Raw genomic sequence first — 16,959 nt, forward strand, 5'->3', positions numbered from 1 at the left:
CGACTTGACGCCCGAGACCCGGCGGCCAGCTCGCTTTTCGATTGGCGCCCCGGTGGCGTACTTAGCCCCGGCGCTGGAAGCTGCATTTGCCCCCATCACAGTGGAACTACCCGAAAATACTGTGCTTTGTGATTCAAATAATCCGTTGGGATCCCCGGTTTTGCAACTGTCGGAACACTTGAATGCTGCCCCCACTTCGGTTCCTTTTAATTGGGACTGTGAACTGTGTCGACCCCCCTCCCCAGTCGGTCTCTCAAGATGGCGGATGGGATGAAGACTGGCTTCGGAGACGGGGAGGGGCATCGTTGGTACCAGCCGACTACCTTGGGACCTGCAGTCCTTTTTTCATCTGTGGACCCCTGTTCCACTAATTTCTGTGTACTATTCGACATTTTGAGGACGGGGCTTTCTTCCTCTTACGGACTTAGCAAATTTAATCGACGGGGCCAAGGCTGAGCTTGTTTTCTGGGTGGTTTACTGTGGTATCATGGTTAACGGGATTGTTTTGACTTAACGGAGTCCGGGGCGGGGTTGGTTAGGTCGGGGGCGGGAGACCGGGAGTGCGTTGTATAAAGCCCTCCTCCATTTCCCCTCTTCGGGTGGGGTTTACTTTCTTCTCTTTTTTCTCTGTTTCTTCTATATTTCGGGTTTCGGTTTTTGGGCGACAGGCACGCTGCTAGGGGGGTAGGCCGTAGTCATCTGCAGGGGTGCAGGGTGGGGGGTGGGTTTTATGTTTTTCTTTGTTTCTATGGCCTTTTTCTTTTCTTATCTTTCCTAGGCCTTTTCTTTTCTCCTTTTCCGGGTCAGTGTAGTGGGTTCCTTGTTAGGTCCATCTCTGTTTCACATCTGTGCCTCAACTCTTGCGATGTTTCAGGGCCAAGGGGCGGGCATAACTGCTGGCGTGAATCGTAATAGTATGCTTCTCTATCCTGGGTGTCGTTTGCTTAAACGCCACTGCTTTACATGAAAATGGATTACCTATGGACACATTGCTATTTCACTCGCCCCCACTTTGTAGCTTGAGATATTGTATGGCACCTGATCTTTCTATCTTATATTATAAAATGAAACCTTTTGTATCCTGATTCCAATTTGGTAGGTTTTCCAACCAATAAGTACTGTGGGAGTAACGATTATGCCCCCGGGAGGCTGGGTCTGAAATTTTCACTGTAGTACTGTGTTGCAATTGCTTAGCGGCCAGCCCTGGGGGTTGTAGGCCCGAGTTTGTATCTGGTTGAGAATGTTCAATAAAGGTTTTCACAAAAAAAAAATGTTAAAAAGAAAAAAAAGAGTGAGAATGAACGTAAAGGTCAGCCGTGAGGAAGGAATGGGACTCCAGTGTTGTTGAAATGACTGATCGCGCAACTTCGAACAATGGCAAACTCAATCTAGGGCATTAGACACTCAAGAAAAGTGCTGAAACAATAGAGATCCATGTATGAACTGTAGAGGACTACACAATCATGCATATATGCCTCCACACCCTCATCTGGACTGTTCACATGCCAATGTCCTACGTCAGAGTTTGCCTTGCTGCAGACCCTATACCTGTACATGTTCAGCATAAAAAGTTCAAGAAACTCTCCATTCTTTACCTTCGAGCCGCCTCTTGTAATCGGATAGGCTGCCGGGCGCTCAGATAGTTGATGCAGACATTAGCCACCTGATGCAGGTCACTCTCACCTGAAAAAACAATGAAAAGTAAAATGAATAAATTAATCTAATACCCGGCACAGCACACAAATGCCATTCAAGGGTTCAGTGAGGCAGTCACAAATTCATGTGACGTGCCAGGATCCATTTTCCAGCTCCATGTCAAGATGGTCCCTGCTGCTACCTACACTCCACGCAACAGATTTTCACTCATAATTCAATTTCAGCACCTGAACAAGTCACAATCCTCAAAAGATGGAACAGTAATTAAATCTTTCAGCAAGCAGTCTTTCCAGAATAGAATATGTATCCTGATTAGCCATTACAACTAGGAATAATGGACATTCTTCATTTGCACACAGGGTCAGCAACTTCTGAAATCATCTGACATATGTATTATTGGAGGTGCTGAGGACTTGCAGATCCCACTCCAAACTTTTGCTCACTCAGCAGCAGTGCTTAATTTAAGCCGGTGGTTTCCTGTGCTCGGCACTGGCACCTTTATTGTCAGCACCAGGGCTTGTGACAGTCTGCCACAAGGTGGCGCTGTCTGGCCAATTTAGAGATGACCACAACAACAATTATTAATTTGATATACATTTAAAAAACACTATTATCTGCCGCCCAAGCCATTCTTATAGCTTTGGGGGCCTGAAATAGTCTGAATTGTCACACCTGTAGGAGTATGATGGTTAGTAGTTGTGTTGTTACTATCATTGGCAGCATGGCAGGTGCAAGCTGCTGTGGCCTATTGACAAGAGCCCTGGCACTTATTATTATTTTATTTTTTACAAATTAAGCACTGTAGCAGATACACAGTGCACCAGCTGTTTTGAATACTGCACCTTGTAGAAATCCATCACAGTCTGGCAGACAGATTCACGTTCTTGAGCCACTGATTCCCCAATGCGCATCAGCACACTGGGCTACCACATTCCAAGATGCTACACACAATCTAAGCACATTTCAGTGCTATTTTCAATATTTATTGGCTCGAAAGTTGACATTGTAACTCATGCAGTTTTTAACATGCAGACAGTACCCTAATGATCTGATATAATGCTATGAGTAACAAAATAGAAAGTATAAGAGAAAAAATGCTGGGTTTCAATATTTATTCGGATATGCATATCAAAATGACCTATGCAGCCTTATGCTACAAAGCCCATGTGCTATTCATATGTTGCAGACCTATCTCATAGTGAAACATATGGCAATGGTTATAATGTCAAAGACAATTCATGGCATTGGTGCAAAAGTCCTTAACTGTATTTCACAGTGAGAATTCTCGAGCAGCATCAGAGAACATTAATCAGTGGAATCGTGGTTGTTTCTCAGAACAGAAACCAAAGAAAACGTTACTTGCCTGTGCTAACAATCTTTCTGGTAGACAGTCTTTGTACCTCTAGAGTTCTCACTAGGGGTGAGCTGTGAACTCTGCTCCGCCAGCAGAGTTTTGCCAACTCCTTGCTCAACTGGGAGCGCGGAGTTCGACAAAAAACTCTGATTTCACCGCGTAGCAGAGTTCCCGCCCCAACCCCGCTCACCCCTATGGGTGGGGAGAGTTTGCAGAGTTGCATTATGCAGAATTCCGCGGAGTCGCATAAAAACTCAGTGAAATTCCGCAGAGTTCCGCTCCGCCCTCAGCCAGTTAGTCTGAGCTGATCGGTGAAGCGTAACTGCAAATTAAAAGGTACCCCCTAAACTTAAATGCATGAAAGGTGGAGGGGAAATTAGGATAAGGTTTGCTTTGTAAATAGGTGTTTTGATATGTCGGATTGTATATATGAATTAGATGAACTGGATATTTTTATATTGAATGTATATATTTTAACCTACTGGTATATATTGATTATTTTTCTTTTTCTTTTTATTGTGTATTTCAGAATACTTTGTGGCTCCTGAAGAAGGCGTTCTTTTAACGCCGAAACGCGAGTCGAGTATATTAATTATCTTCTTTTTTAATTCATATGTTTATCTATTGATTGGTTATTATTTACTGTTTGTTTCTAATTCAACACTGTATTCATTGATGATGATTATGTAATATACGATCTGCTAATTTTATTATGTAATAAATATTAACTCTTTCTGATATTTTGTTTTATACATGTTATTTTTTGCAACCTTGTCCTTTTTCATTGTTATATTGTTGCCTAGGAATTTATACACACAAATGAAAGGTGGAGGGGCACAGATAAGGCTGCTTATGGCACTCCCCATGAATGGTCCCTAGGTGAGATACGCCCAGGGCGTCATGGCTTCCCTCCGAGTCGAGATTTGCTCCCACGGTGCGCGACACCTCCCTTCCTCCCAGCCTCCGACATTTACCTCTTCAAACAAATGACAACGTCAAGACTGCTGTGTGCAAGGCATCCTGGCCTGTCTGTTCTTTGAGTTCCTCATCCTCTGTAAAGTTTTGCTGGGACAAGCCTTATGCAGGGTCTGCACTCCATAGGCCTGCTGCTATGGAGAGGAGTTGGGGGATGAGTGCACTGTCACTGCTCCTACCCCGTCACTCTCAGTGAACAACATTGGCAAAGTACACAAGGCCGCAAGCTCCCCACAGTACAGTTTGGGGAAAGCTCCTCTGTTATCTTTAACTACGATCTACTGGCTCCAAGTGAGTCACTGGCCTCCAAGGCACTTACCGGCACATGATATGCTAAAGGCAGACGGCGCATTGTAATTTGAAAGGGGATAATCAGCCTCAGTCAGAACGACACAGGCCTGTCCACAGTCTGTACGAGCTCAGTGAGGGGCTGCTGCAGCCTCTGGAGTTCAACAGAGAAGTACGAGCTGGTCCCTGAGAACTTTTAATCTCTTGGGGCTTCTCGCAGGTGAACAGCACAGCTCGCTGTAGATAATCTGTAAAATTATAGACAAGAGGCACCAGTAAAAGGAATGATTACGGACAACGGACATCACTCCAAAATGACGGACGGTCCGTGAAATTTACGGACGGTTGGTCACCCTAACTTCCTCCCTCTTAAGTGTTGCCAGCTCGTGCATAGTCTCGGTTAAGGAGTCGTCCACACACCTGACAAAGCCACACTCCTCCGGAAGCGTGGCGGAAAGAAAGGGTCTGCCGGCGTGCAGGAACGGGAGCTTGGGTTCTTTTCCTGGTATCTCGATTCTCCAGGGTTGGTCAGGAATCCGGGGGTCCTGCCTAAGGTGCTGGGGTTTCAGCAGCTCTCCCATCCCGGCGGACTGTAGTTCCCCGGCACCTTCTCCTCTTTCCTCTGTGCTTGATGTAGTCCAAATCCACCAATCCTCTCCTTGCTTCTCTTCTTTGTGCATTTGGGGTTCTGCCTTCCTTCTTGGTGTGACACAAAGGTTGAGTGGATGGTATGTTGCGTCTTGAGCTGCCGGTCTACCTGTTAGGTCCTCATGGAGGTATCGGCCCTGTAACACAGAAAGGGCACAGTTGACTCCCTGGAGGTATTTTGTATAGTTTGTAGGCATCTGCCCTGTAACACAGAAAGGGCACAGTTGACTCCCGGAGGTATTTTGTATAGTTTGTAGGATCAGATTGGTGACACTCAGTTATCATCCATTGTTTCCAAGCCTTCGAGGCGATCAGACAGAGTGGTACTGGTAGAGTAGTGCAATGCCAAAATGTGTGTATTTGGAATCTTATTAACTGTCCCTATAACAATCCATCAAACAGGGAGGCGGATGGGTGAGGGGGAAGAGCATTTACTACGAAGTTTTTACTTCGTATTATATTTTCCACGCATTTTTACGTCATAAAGACAGCTGGCACGCAAGTATTTACAGTGCAAAACAAATCCACCCATTTGAGGGTAATTAGAAAAGGCGGCTGGGGAGGGGGGGTCCTCCCCCTAAAAATATAACATTTTTAAAGAGTACCAAACCAATAAATGACAAATGCAATAAAACATGTATTAACAATTAACGTATAATTTTTGAACAGTAGGTGGCAGTGTTAGACCGTGACAGGATGTTTCAGAAACAGTAAGTATGGTAAAATTATGTTTTGCAGTGAAATGCGTGGTGAAGGTGTTTCTAATGTGAGTAGATGTAAATGTGTGGTAGTGGTATGCATTGTAAAATATGCAATGCATAGACGTGCATGGTGAAGGAAGGCGCGGCAATGTCATACAACCCTGCGTGAGGAATCTGCAGGTAGAGTATCCATCAGAAAGACATTTAAGGACCGTTTTCTTCTGATGGATACTTCTACCTACAAATTCCTCACCTGTAGAATAGATCACCGAGCATTACTCGAAGGGTTGATGGATGGTTATATAAGAAAATCCTGCAGGACAGTTCTGGCAAAGTAACCATCACCGTGGGCTTCTGATTCCAGGCAGTAATGCTTGGCAAAAGTGTGCAGTGATGACAAAGTGACTTCTTTGAAGATGTCTGCGATTGAGACCCTCTTGCCAAAGTTGAAGTGGAGAATTGGCCCTAGTGATACGGCCCTGATCCCCTCTGGAGGTTCCGTCTTAGCCAAAGTGTAGCAGGTCTTGATGCAAAGTATTTTCTACCTCGGAAGAGTTATTTTCTCCACTGATTTGCCCTTCTCGGCACCACAGTATCCCAAGAAGAGCTGTTCATAAAGATGAATGTCCTTTTTGGGGGCTAGGTAGTAGTTGAACTCTGCACAGTATGCAACCTGTGCAACCACTCCTCCTCCTTAATGAAAAGGTACAGGGTATAAAAGGTTGGAAGGGTGACAGACTGTCCAAGGTGAAAGGATGTAACCACCTTTGGCAGGAAAGGAACTCTAGTTCGCAATACTAACTCGTCTGGTAAAAAGGTAGTGAAGAGAGGATGAGAACTCAGCACACTCGTTCTGCTGGCAGAAGTGATAGCCAGCAAAACACTGTTTTCAAAGTTAACATCAGAGATGGTACGGCCATGTGATCTGAAGTGGAAGAGACAGGAGGGGTGGGACAGGGTGGGCCATGAAGGAAGGGATGGCTATAGCCTCTTTCCACTATTTGAAGGAACCACAGGTCCGAAGTAATGGGCTTCCAGGCCAGACCTGCAGAAAGTAGGACACCCATCCATAAAGGATCCAAGTGTGTTAGGGACAGATAGTTAAGACTGCTTTCCTGGGGGGTAAAATGGAAGAAGAGGCATAGGAGACATAGGAGGGTTGCTGGGTGCATCAGCAACCCTTTCCTATGACTCTGCATCTGTATTGACGGAACAGCAGGTTCTAGGACTGCTGCGTCTGAGAGTGATAAGGTTGCCTTTGGCTAAAGGAGAAACCTCTGCTGAATCACATGCAAACTTGCCTGAAATCCCTCTGGAGTTGCTGGAGACACAAGTGTGTTATAGCTTTGTTGGTCTTGAATGTTTCATTGCTGCATCAACATTTTCCCTATACAATTTTGCACCAACAAATGGCAGATCCATTAGGCTGTGGAAAAGCCCGATGTTCTGCATGACATCTATTGGATACCTTAGTACCCAAAGCTCGGGCCACAGAATCCGCTATTTGTCTAGGCTTGACTTAATAATGTGCCTATACAAGTTCTGTCTGTTCGAAAGTACCTCTTGAAACTGCTCCCCGAGGTCTTCAGGTACATGAGGCACCATAAATGGGGCCATACCTGGGGGGAGAGGCCAAGCGGCGATCGAAGATGGCCGCGTAAAGTGAGGCGCCGATACCCATCCCTTCCCCGCGTCTATCCTGATTGAAGATACGTCCCGTCTGACGGCGGCCCTGTGTGGCGGAATAGTAGCGATCACCATCCCGCTTATCCTGACTCGCCCAGCACGTCAGAAACTGAAGATACGGGCCCTAGAGATGTGAGGCCTGCGCCCAAGTCCAAAGCCGGGAACCACAGGGCCTGAGAAAGCCGGGAGAGAGATCCGATCGTCCTGACGGCTTCCCACGGTTGTGCCAGACCCTAAAGGTGCCGCCGCGGTATAGACGGAGCCACGCTGCAGGGCAAAGACCGAGGTCTCATCACTCCCACGGTAACTGGAGGCCCATGAGGAGGAACTGGTGAGGCAGGGGGACACACTTCCTGACACTGGCATAGCGCGCAACAGCCGCAAAATTGCAAATGGCGGTGGGGCATCCATAATTAACTACGTTATGTGCTCTACTCCTCTTCTCAGTGCATATTGAGGCTGCATTAATTGATCACCGCCAACCTTACTGAGTTCACCTGCTGCTCCCAAGTGATATGGAGCGGTACCCTAGAGGTCCTGGGAGGTGAAGTGTTACGGTGATGGGGCTCCTGGGATACACCCAATAACTAACGCTGTCTAGTGCCAGTAGAGTGAAAGAGGACCCAACGGGTGGTCGGTGAGGGGTGCTCAGCTGGGCACGATAGTAGATAACGTCCTAGAGATCCGGCACCACCGCTGCCACGGAGGACTGAACTGAAGGGCACAATTCCCCGGTGGGTGTCGGAATTGGTGTTGGGTCCCCCGGTGCCCGGAACCGACCATTGGGGCCCCTGCCGGCCGGCACATCTGTCGTGAGCTGGGAGAGGCTGCACATCCACCTGCCCCGGGTGCCCCAGGTTGGTTGGGAGCAGACACTTGACATCAAAATGGAGCGTATTAAAGGCTCGGTGCCCCGAGGGACAAAACCGACGCAGACTAACTAACTGGACCGGGACACGGTCTCAAAAGAAACGCAGCAGAACCGGTTGTATAGAGACGCCACCCAGGGGAGCCTGGGGGAATAGGAACAGGAACTCTCGCTGAAAGATGTTATGGAGGCGATTACCGGAGTCAAAACTTCATTAGAGCACAAAATGAACACTAGGGCGATTGACATCAACCTTATAAGGGCAGATCTGGGGAAGCTCAATGAAAAGGTCAAACAGGTTGAAGTAACGACCGCCAGTCTTGTTGGTGATGTCTCGCAGCTGCAGGGGGAAGTCCGCGAGCTCCAAGACTCTCGCAAACTCGCGGACCTCAAGCTGGATGACTAGGAAGGTCGTCAGCGGCGCAAAACCTCTGCATTCTGGGTGTTCCGGAGAACTCGGAAGGGCAACCCCCTGATCTTTTTGTTGAAGAAATCATTCTCAAACATCCGCAACCCAAAGGCCTCAGTAAGTTCTTTGTCATCGAGCAAGCTCACAGGGTCCCGGGCGGCCGTCCCAAACCGGGCGCTCCCCGCGGCCCATGCTTTCTCAGGTCTTGAACTATCGGGACAGAGATGTTATTCTCCAGAACTCTAGATCAGGGGCCCCCCTTCGCTACAAAAACGCTGACATCTCCTTTTTACCGGACTTCCCGCAGAGAGTGCAAAGGCAAAGGAGGTCATTCCTTTCCGTGAAGCGCGACCTCAGAGAGAGGAGAACAGAAACCAAAGAAAACGTTACTTGCCTGTGCTAACAATCTTTCTGGTAGACAGTCTTTGTACCTCTAGAGTTCTCACTAGGGGTGAGCTGTGAACTCTGCTCCGCCAGCAGAGTTTTGCCAACTTCTTGCTCAACTGGGAGCGCGGAGTTCGACAAAAAACTCTGATTTCACCGCGTAGCAGAGTTCCCGCCCCAACCCCGCTCACCCCTATGGGTGGGGAGAGTTTGCAGAGTTGCATTATGCAGAATTCCGCGGAGTCGCATAAAAACTCAGTGAAATTCCGCAGAGTTCCGCTCCGCCCTCAGCCAGTTAGTCTGAGCTGATCGGTGAAGCGTAACTGCAAATTAAAAGGTACCCCCTAAACTTAAATGCATGAAAGGTGGAGGGGAAATTAGGATAAGGTTTGCTTTGTAAATAGGTGTTTTGATATGTCGGATTGTATATATGAATTAGATGAACTGGATATTTTTATATTGAATGTATATATTTTAACCTACTGGTATATATTGATTATTTTTCTTTTTCTTTTTATTGTGTATTTCAGAATACTTTGTGGCTCCTGAAGAAGGCGTTCTTTTAACGCCGAAACGCGAGTCGAGTATATTAATTATCTTCTTTTTTAATTCATATGTTTATCTATTGATTGGTTATTATTTACTGTTTGTTTCTAATTCAACACTGTATTCATTGATGATGATTATGTAATATACGATCTGCTAATTTTATTATGTAATAAATATTAACTCTTTCTGATATTTTGTTTTATACATGTTATTTTTTGCAACCTTGTCCTTTTTCATTGTTATATTGTTGCCTAGGAATTTATACACACAAATGAAAGGTGGAGGGGCACAGATAAGGCTGCTTATGGCACTCCCCATGAATGGTCCCTAGGTGAGATACGCCCAGGGCGTCGTGGCTTCCCTCCGAGTCGAGATTTGCTCCCACGGTGCGCGACACCTCCCTTCCTCCCAGCCTCCGACATTTACCTCTTCAAACAAATGACAACGTCAAGACTGCTGTGTGCAAGGCATCCTGGCCTGTCTGTTCTTTGAGTTCCTCATCCTCTGTAAAGTTTTGCTGGGACAAGCCTTATGCGGGGTCTGCACTCCATAGGCCTGCTGCTATGGAGAGGAGTTGGGGGATGAGTGCACTGTCACTGCTCCTACCCCGTCACTCTCAGTGAACAACATTGGCAAAGTACACAAGGCCGCAAGCTCCCCACAGTACAGTTTGGGGAAAGCTCCTCTGTTATCTTTAACTACGATCTACTGGCTCCAAGTGAGTCACTGGCCTCCAAGGCACTTACCGGCACATGATATGCTAAAGGCAGACGGCGCATTGTAATTTGAAAGGGGATAATCAGCCTCAGTCAGAACGACACAGGCCTGTCCACAGTCTGTACGAGCTCAGTGAGGGGCTGCTGCAGCCTCTGGAGTTCAACAGAGAAGTACGAGCTGGTCCCTGAGAACTTTTAATCTCTTGGGGCTTCTCGCAGGTGAACAACACAGCTCGCTGTAGTTAATCTGTAAAATTATAGACAAGAGGCACCAGTAAAAGGAATGATTACGGACAACGGACATCACTCCAAAATGACGGACGGTCCGTGAAATTTACGGACGGTTGGTCACCCTAACTTCCTCCCTCTTAAGTGTTGCCAGCTCGTGCATAGTCTCGGTTAAGGAGTCGTCCACACACCTGACAAAGCCACACTCCTCCGGAAGCATGGCGGAAAGAAAGGGTCTGCCGGCGTGCAGGAACGGGAGCTTGGGTTCTTTTCCTGGTATCTCGATTCTCCAGGGTTGGTCAGGAATCCGGGGGTCCTGCCTAAGGTGCTGGGGTTTCAGCATCTCTCCCATCCCGGCGGACTGTAGTTCCCCGGCACCTTCTCCTCTTTCCTCTGTGCTTGATGTAGTCCAAATCCACCAATCCTCTCCTTGCTTCTCTTCTTTGTGCATTTGGGGTTCTGCCTTCCTTCTTGGTGTGACACAAAGGTCGAGTGGATGGTATGTTGCGTCTTGAGCTGCCGGTCTACCTGTTAGGTCCTCATGGAGGTATCGGCCCTGTAACACAGAAAGGGCACAGTTGACTCCCGGGAGGTATTTTGTATAGTTTGTAGGCATCTGCCCTGTAACACAGAAAGGGCACAGTTGACTCCCGGAGGTATTTTGTATAGTTTGTAGGATCAGATTGGTGACACTCAGTTATCATCCATTGTTTCCAAGCCTTCGAGGCGATCAGACAGAGTGGTACTGGTAGAGTAGTGCAATGCCAAAATGTGTGTATTTGGAATCTTATTAACTGTCCCTATAACAATCCATCAAACAGGGAGGCGGATGGGTGAGGGGGAAGAGCATTTACTACGAAGTTTTTACTTCGTATTATATTTTCCACGCATTTTTACGTCATAAAGACAGCTGGCACGCAAGTATTTACAGTGCAAAACAAATCCACCCATTTGAGGGTAATTAGAAAAGGCGGCTGGGGAGGGGGGGTCCTCCCCCTAAAAATATAACATTTTTAAAGAGTACCAAACCAATAAATGACAAATGCAATAAAACATGTATTAACAATTAACGTATAATTTTTGAACAGTAGGTGGCAGTGTTAGACCGTGACAGGATGTTTCAGAAACAGTAAGTATGGTAAAATTATGTTTTGCAGTGAAATGCGTGGTGAAGGTGTTTCTAATGTGAGTAGATGTAAATGTGTGGTAGTGGTATGCATTGTAAAATATGCAATGCATAGACGTGCATGGTGAAGGAAGGCGCGGCAATGTCATACAACCCTGCGTGAGGAATCTGCAGGTAGAGTATCCATCAGAAAGACATTTAAGGACCGTTTTCTTCTGATGGATACTTCTACCTACAAATTCCTCACCTGTAGAATAGATCACCGAGCATTACTCGAAGGGTTGATGGATGGTTATATAAGAAAATCCTGCAGGACAGTTCTGGCAAAGTAACCATCACCGTGGGCTTCTGATTCCAGGCAGTAATGCTTGGCAAAAGTGTGCAGTGATGACAAAGTGACTTCTTTGAAGATGTCTGCGATTGAGACCCTCTTGCCAAAGTTGAAGTGGAGAATTGGCCCTAGTGATACGGCCCTGATCCCCTCTGGAGGTTCCGTCTTAGCCAAAGTGTAGCAGGTCTTGATGCAAAGTATTTTCTACCTCGGAAGAGTTATTTTCTCCACTGATTTGCCCTTCTCGGCACCACAGTATCCCAAGAAGAGCTGTTCATAAAGATGAATGTCCTTTTTGGGGGCTAGGTAGTAGTTGAACTCTGCACAGTATGCAACCTGTGCAACCACTCCTCCTCCTTAATGAAAAGGTACAGGGTATAAAAGGTTGGAAGGGTGACAGACTGTCCAAGGTGAAAGGATGTAACCACCTTTGGCAGGAAAGGAACTCTAGTTCGCAATACTAACTCGTCTGGTAAAAAGGTAGTGAAGAGAGGATGAGAACTCAGCACACTCGTTCTGCTGGCAGAAGTGATAGCCAGCAAAACACTGTTTTCAAAGTTAACATCAGAGATGGTACGGCCATGTGATCTGAAGTGGAAGAGACAGGAGGGGTGGGACAGGGTGGGCCATGAAGGAAGGGATGGCTATAGCCTCTTTCCACTATTTGAAGGAACCACAGGTCCGAAGTAATGGGCTTCCAGGCCAGACCTGCAGAAAGTAGGACACCCATCCATAAAGGATCCAAGTGTGTTAGGGACAGATAGTTAAGACTGCTTTCCTGGGGGGTAAAATGGAAGAAGAGGCATAGGAGACATAGGAGGGTTGCTGGGTGCATCAGCAACCCTTTCCTATGACTCTGCATCTGTATTGACGGAACAGCAGGTTCTAGGACTGCTGCGTCTGAGAGTGATAAGGTTGCCTTTGGCTAAAGGAGAAACCTCTGCTGAATCACATGCAAACTTGCCTGAAATCCCTCTGGAGTTGCTGGAGACACAAGTGTGTTATAGCTTTGTTGGTCTTGAATGTTTCATTGCTGCATCAACATTTTCATTATACAATTTTGCACCAACAAATGGCAGATCCATTAGGCTGTGGAAAAGCCCGATGTTCTGCATGACATCTATTGGATACCTTAGTACCCAAAGCTCGGGCCACAGAATCCGCTATTTGTCTAGGCTTGACTTAATAATGTGCCTATACAAGTTCTGTCTGTTCGAAAGTACCTCTTGAAACTGCTCCCCGAGGTCTTCAGGTACATGAGGCACCATAAATGGGGCCATACCCGGGGGGAGTGGCCAAGCGGCGATCGAAGATGGCCGCGTAAAGTGAGGCGCCGATACCCATCCCTTCCCCGCGTCTATCCTGATTGAAGATACGTCCCGTCTGACGGCGGCCCTGTGTGGCGGAATAGTAGCGATCACCATCCCGCTTATCCTGACTCGCCCAGCACGTCAGAAACTGAAGATACGGGCCCTAGAGATGTGAGGCCTGCGCCCAAGTCCAAAGCCGGGAACCACAGGGCCTGAGAAAGCCGGGAGAGAGATCCGATCGTCCTGACGGCTTCCCGCGGTTGTGCCAGACCCTAAAGGTGCCGCCGCGGTATAGACGGAGCCACGCTGCAGGGCAAAGACCGAGGTCTCATCACTCCCACGGTAACTGGAGGCCCATGAGGAGGAACTGGTGAGGCAGGGGGACACACTTCCTGACACTGGCATAGCGCGCAACAGCCGCAAAATTGCAAATGGCGGTGGGGCACCCATAATTAACTACGTTATGTGCTCTACTCCTCTTCTCAGTGCATATTGAGGCTGCATTAATTGATCACCGCCAACCTTACTGAGTTCACCTGCTGCTCCCAAGTGATATGGAGCGGTACCCTAGAGGTCCTGGGAGGTGAAGTGTTACGGTGATGGGGCTCCTGGGATACACCCAATAACTAACGCTGTCTAGTGCCAGTAGAGTGAAAGAGGACCCAACGGGTGGTCGGTGAGGGGTGCTCAGCTGGGCACGATAGTAGATAACGTCCTAGAGATCCGGCACCACCGCTGCCACGGAGGACTGAACTGAAGGGCACAATTCCCCGGTGGGTGTCGGAATTGGTGTTGGGTCCCCCGGTGCCCGGAACCGACCATTGGGGCCCCTGCCGGCCGGCACATCTGTCGTGAGCTGGGAGAGGCTGCACATCCACCTGCCCCGGGTGCCCCAGGTTGGTTGGGAGCAGACACTTGACATCAAAATGGAGCGTATTAAAGGCTCGGTGCCCCGAGGGACAAAACCGACGCAGACTAACTAACTGGACCGGGACACGGTCTCAAAAGAAACGCAGCAGAACCGGTTGTATAGAGACGCCACCCAGGGGAGCCTGGGGGAATAGGAACAGGAACTCTCGCTGAAAGATGTTATGGAGGCGATTACCGGAGTCAAAACTTCATTAGAGCACAAAATGAACACTAGGGCGATTGACATCAACCTTATAAGGGCAGATCTGGGGAAGCTCAATGAAAAGGTCAAACAGGTTGAAGTAACGACCGCCAGTCTTGTTGGTGATGTCTCGCAGCTGCAGGGGGAAGTCCGCGAGCTCCAAGACTCTCGCAAACTCGCGGACCTCAAGCTGGATGACTAGGAAGGTCGTCAGCGGCGCAAAACCTCTGCATTCTGGGTGTTCCGGAGAACTCGGAAGGGCAACCCCCTGATCTTTTTGTTGAAGAAATCATTCTCAAACATCCGCAACCCAAAGGCCTCAGTAAGTTCTTTGTCATCGAGCGAGCTCACAGGGTCCCGGGCGGCCGTCCCAAACCGGGCTCTCCCCGCGGCCCATGCTTTCTCAGGTCTTGAACTATCGGGACAGAGATGTTATTCTCCAGAACTCTAGATCAGGGGCCCCCCTTCGCTACAAAAACGCTGACATCTCCTTTTTACCGGACTTCCCGCAGAGAGTGCAAAGGCAAAGGAGGTCATTCCTTTCCGTGAAGCGCGACCTCAGAGAGAGGAGACTGAAATATTCGATGCTGGTCCCGGCACGCCTCTGGGTCGAGGCGGAGGGCAGAGCGTGGTTCTTCGACCAACCTGAAGCAGTGGCGGAATGGATTGACCATCGCGGGATGAGGATCTTGAACGATCGCGGTGAAAGGGAGGGCGCGGACAGCCGACATGCTTGAGAGCGAGACTTGGCTGACGGCGACATTTGGACTGAGTAACGGGGATCTGGAGTGGGGTGGGCCTTGGAGGGTGGTTTTGTGTTTAGGATTGATGGGGCCTATAGATTTATATGGTTTTGAGTTGCTCGCTTTCATGGGGTCCTCCATGTGATATAGTTGGGGGTAGGGACACGGAGCACTTTAATTCCCCTCTTTTTCATCCTTGATTCCTTATAAGGGCGACAGGCACTCTGCAAGTTTTCAATGGGCAGTTTTAGGCCCAGAGCGCAGGGCAGCAGGGGCGGGGGGGTTGTTGGGAGGGGGTGTTTTGTTATGTTCCTATCAGATTCATTATTTCAGCAATGTCTACTGTAATCTTTGAAGGGGAAGTAAGCATGCACATTGCACTCTCCGTAAAGGAGATGAAGAGAATTTTCAACAGGTCATGCCTACATGAGGGGACGGCGGTATTAAACTGTTAAGCTGGAATGTGAATGGGTTGGGGGACAAGATAAAGAGCAGTGTGGTCCTCCAATACCTCAAGCGCCACACCCCTGATGTCATTTTGCTTCAGGAAACGCCTGTTATTGGAAATGCATGCAAGGCCCTACATCGAGGGTGTTACATATTGTTGGCACATGCTGGATTTACCTCTAGCTCACGAGGGGTGGGTATCATGGTGAAGGAATCATTTCCCCTTGTGGTACAAGCAACCTGGACAGATGGTCAAGGACAATATATTGGGGTTTCGGGCACATGGGAAGGTCAGTCCCTTACACTTCTGTCGGTTTATGTGCCCCTGGCTTGCAAGCTACAACCTTCGGGGACCTAGGGGCGCTACTGTTAACTATCCTAGAGGGTCTGCTAATATTGGGAGGAGACCTGAACTCAGTAGTCTCGGGTACACTGGATCGCCACCCCCTCCGGTGAAATTAGCTCCACTTCCTGTTGGCTCCCCGACTTCCTTGGATCTATAGGATTGGTGGATGGTTGGCGGTCTAATCACCCGAACACAGTGCACCACACCTTTCACTCCGGGGCCCATGGGAGCCTCTCACGTACAGATTATTTCTCATCCCAGCGTCCCAGGTTGCCCACATTCATGAGATTAAACATCGTGTTAGATGCATTTCTGACCACTCGCCAGTTTGGCTCGACATGGTCCCCAGCTATAGACAGGTGGGACGGGTGACCCCCATCAACCCATGGTATTTCCGTAATCCTAAAATCCGCAAGGAACTCCTCGTGGCAATAGACAACTACTTTATCGACAATGAGGGCTCTGTAGAATCCCCGCAGATCCTGTGGGAGACCTTCAAAACGGTGATTCGGGGTCAAGCCATCTCCTCAATCTCAGGAAATAAGAAGGAGCGTCATGGGGAAATGGAAGCCATTGAGACGGAGATTAGCCAACTAGAGTCTGACCTGATTTCAGAAGTCTCACCAGAAAAACTTCACTACCTTACACTTAAACAGCAGGAATTTAGAGTGCTAGCTACCCAACAGGTTAAAGTCCTGGGGAGAGCAGCACAGGGGTGGCTCTATGAGGTGGGAGTCAAAGCTGGGAAACTCCTGGCGTGGTTAGACAAGAAAGAGTGGGCCAGCCGGCTGGTGCCTGAGCTCCATGAGCAAAGGGGCTGGGACCCTTACGGATCCCCAGGATATTCTGGATAGGTGTGCAGCTGATTTCGGAGCTGTCTACACCTCAGTGACTCCATATTCTGGGGAGGACTCCCGCCAGATGTTAACTGACATAACGCTGCCCAGGCTTTCGGTTGCTGACCGCGACTTCCTAGATAAAGCTATATCCAAAGATGAAGTAGCCACAGCAATTAGATCCCTCAATTCAGGTAAAGCCACTGGTCCTAATGGTTTACCGATCGAACTATACAAACTCAAACCG

At 48.3% G+C, this 16,959-nt stretch overlaps 1 protein-coding gene across 1 annotated transcript in view; it reads right to left on the reverse strand.

The window, feature by feature from the left end:
• Positions 1–16,959, reverse strand: part of TTI1 (TELO2 interacting protein 1) — a 292,570-nt gene that overhangs the window by 53,369 nt on the left and 222,242 nt on the right. Inside the window, exon 7 of the mRNA XM_086932235.1 lies at positions 1,596–1,683. Coding sequence (XP_086788361.1) covers positions 1,596–1,683 — 88 coding nt within the window. The remainder of the gene's footprint in view (positions 1–1,595; positions 1,684–16,959) is intronic.

The sequence above is a fragment of the Lissotriton vulgaris genome, chromosome 7 (assembly GCF_964263255.1).
Source record: "Lissotriton vulgaris chromosome 7, aLisVul1.2, whole genome shotgun sequence".
NCBI classification, from domain to species: domain Eukaryota; kingdom Metazoa; phylum Chordata; class Amphibia; order Caudata; family Salamandridae; genus Lissotriton; species Lissotriton vulgaris.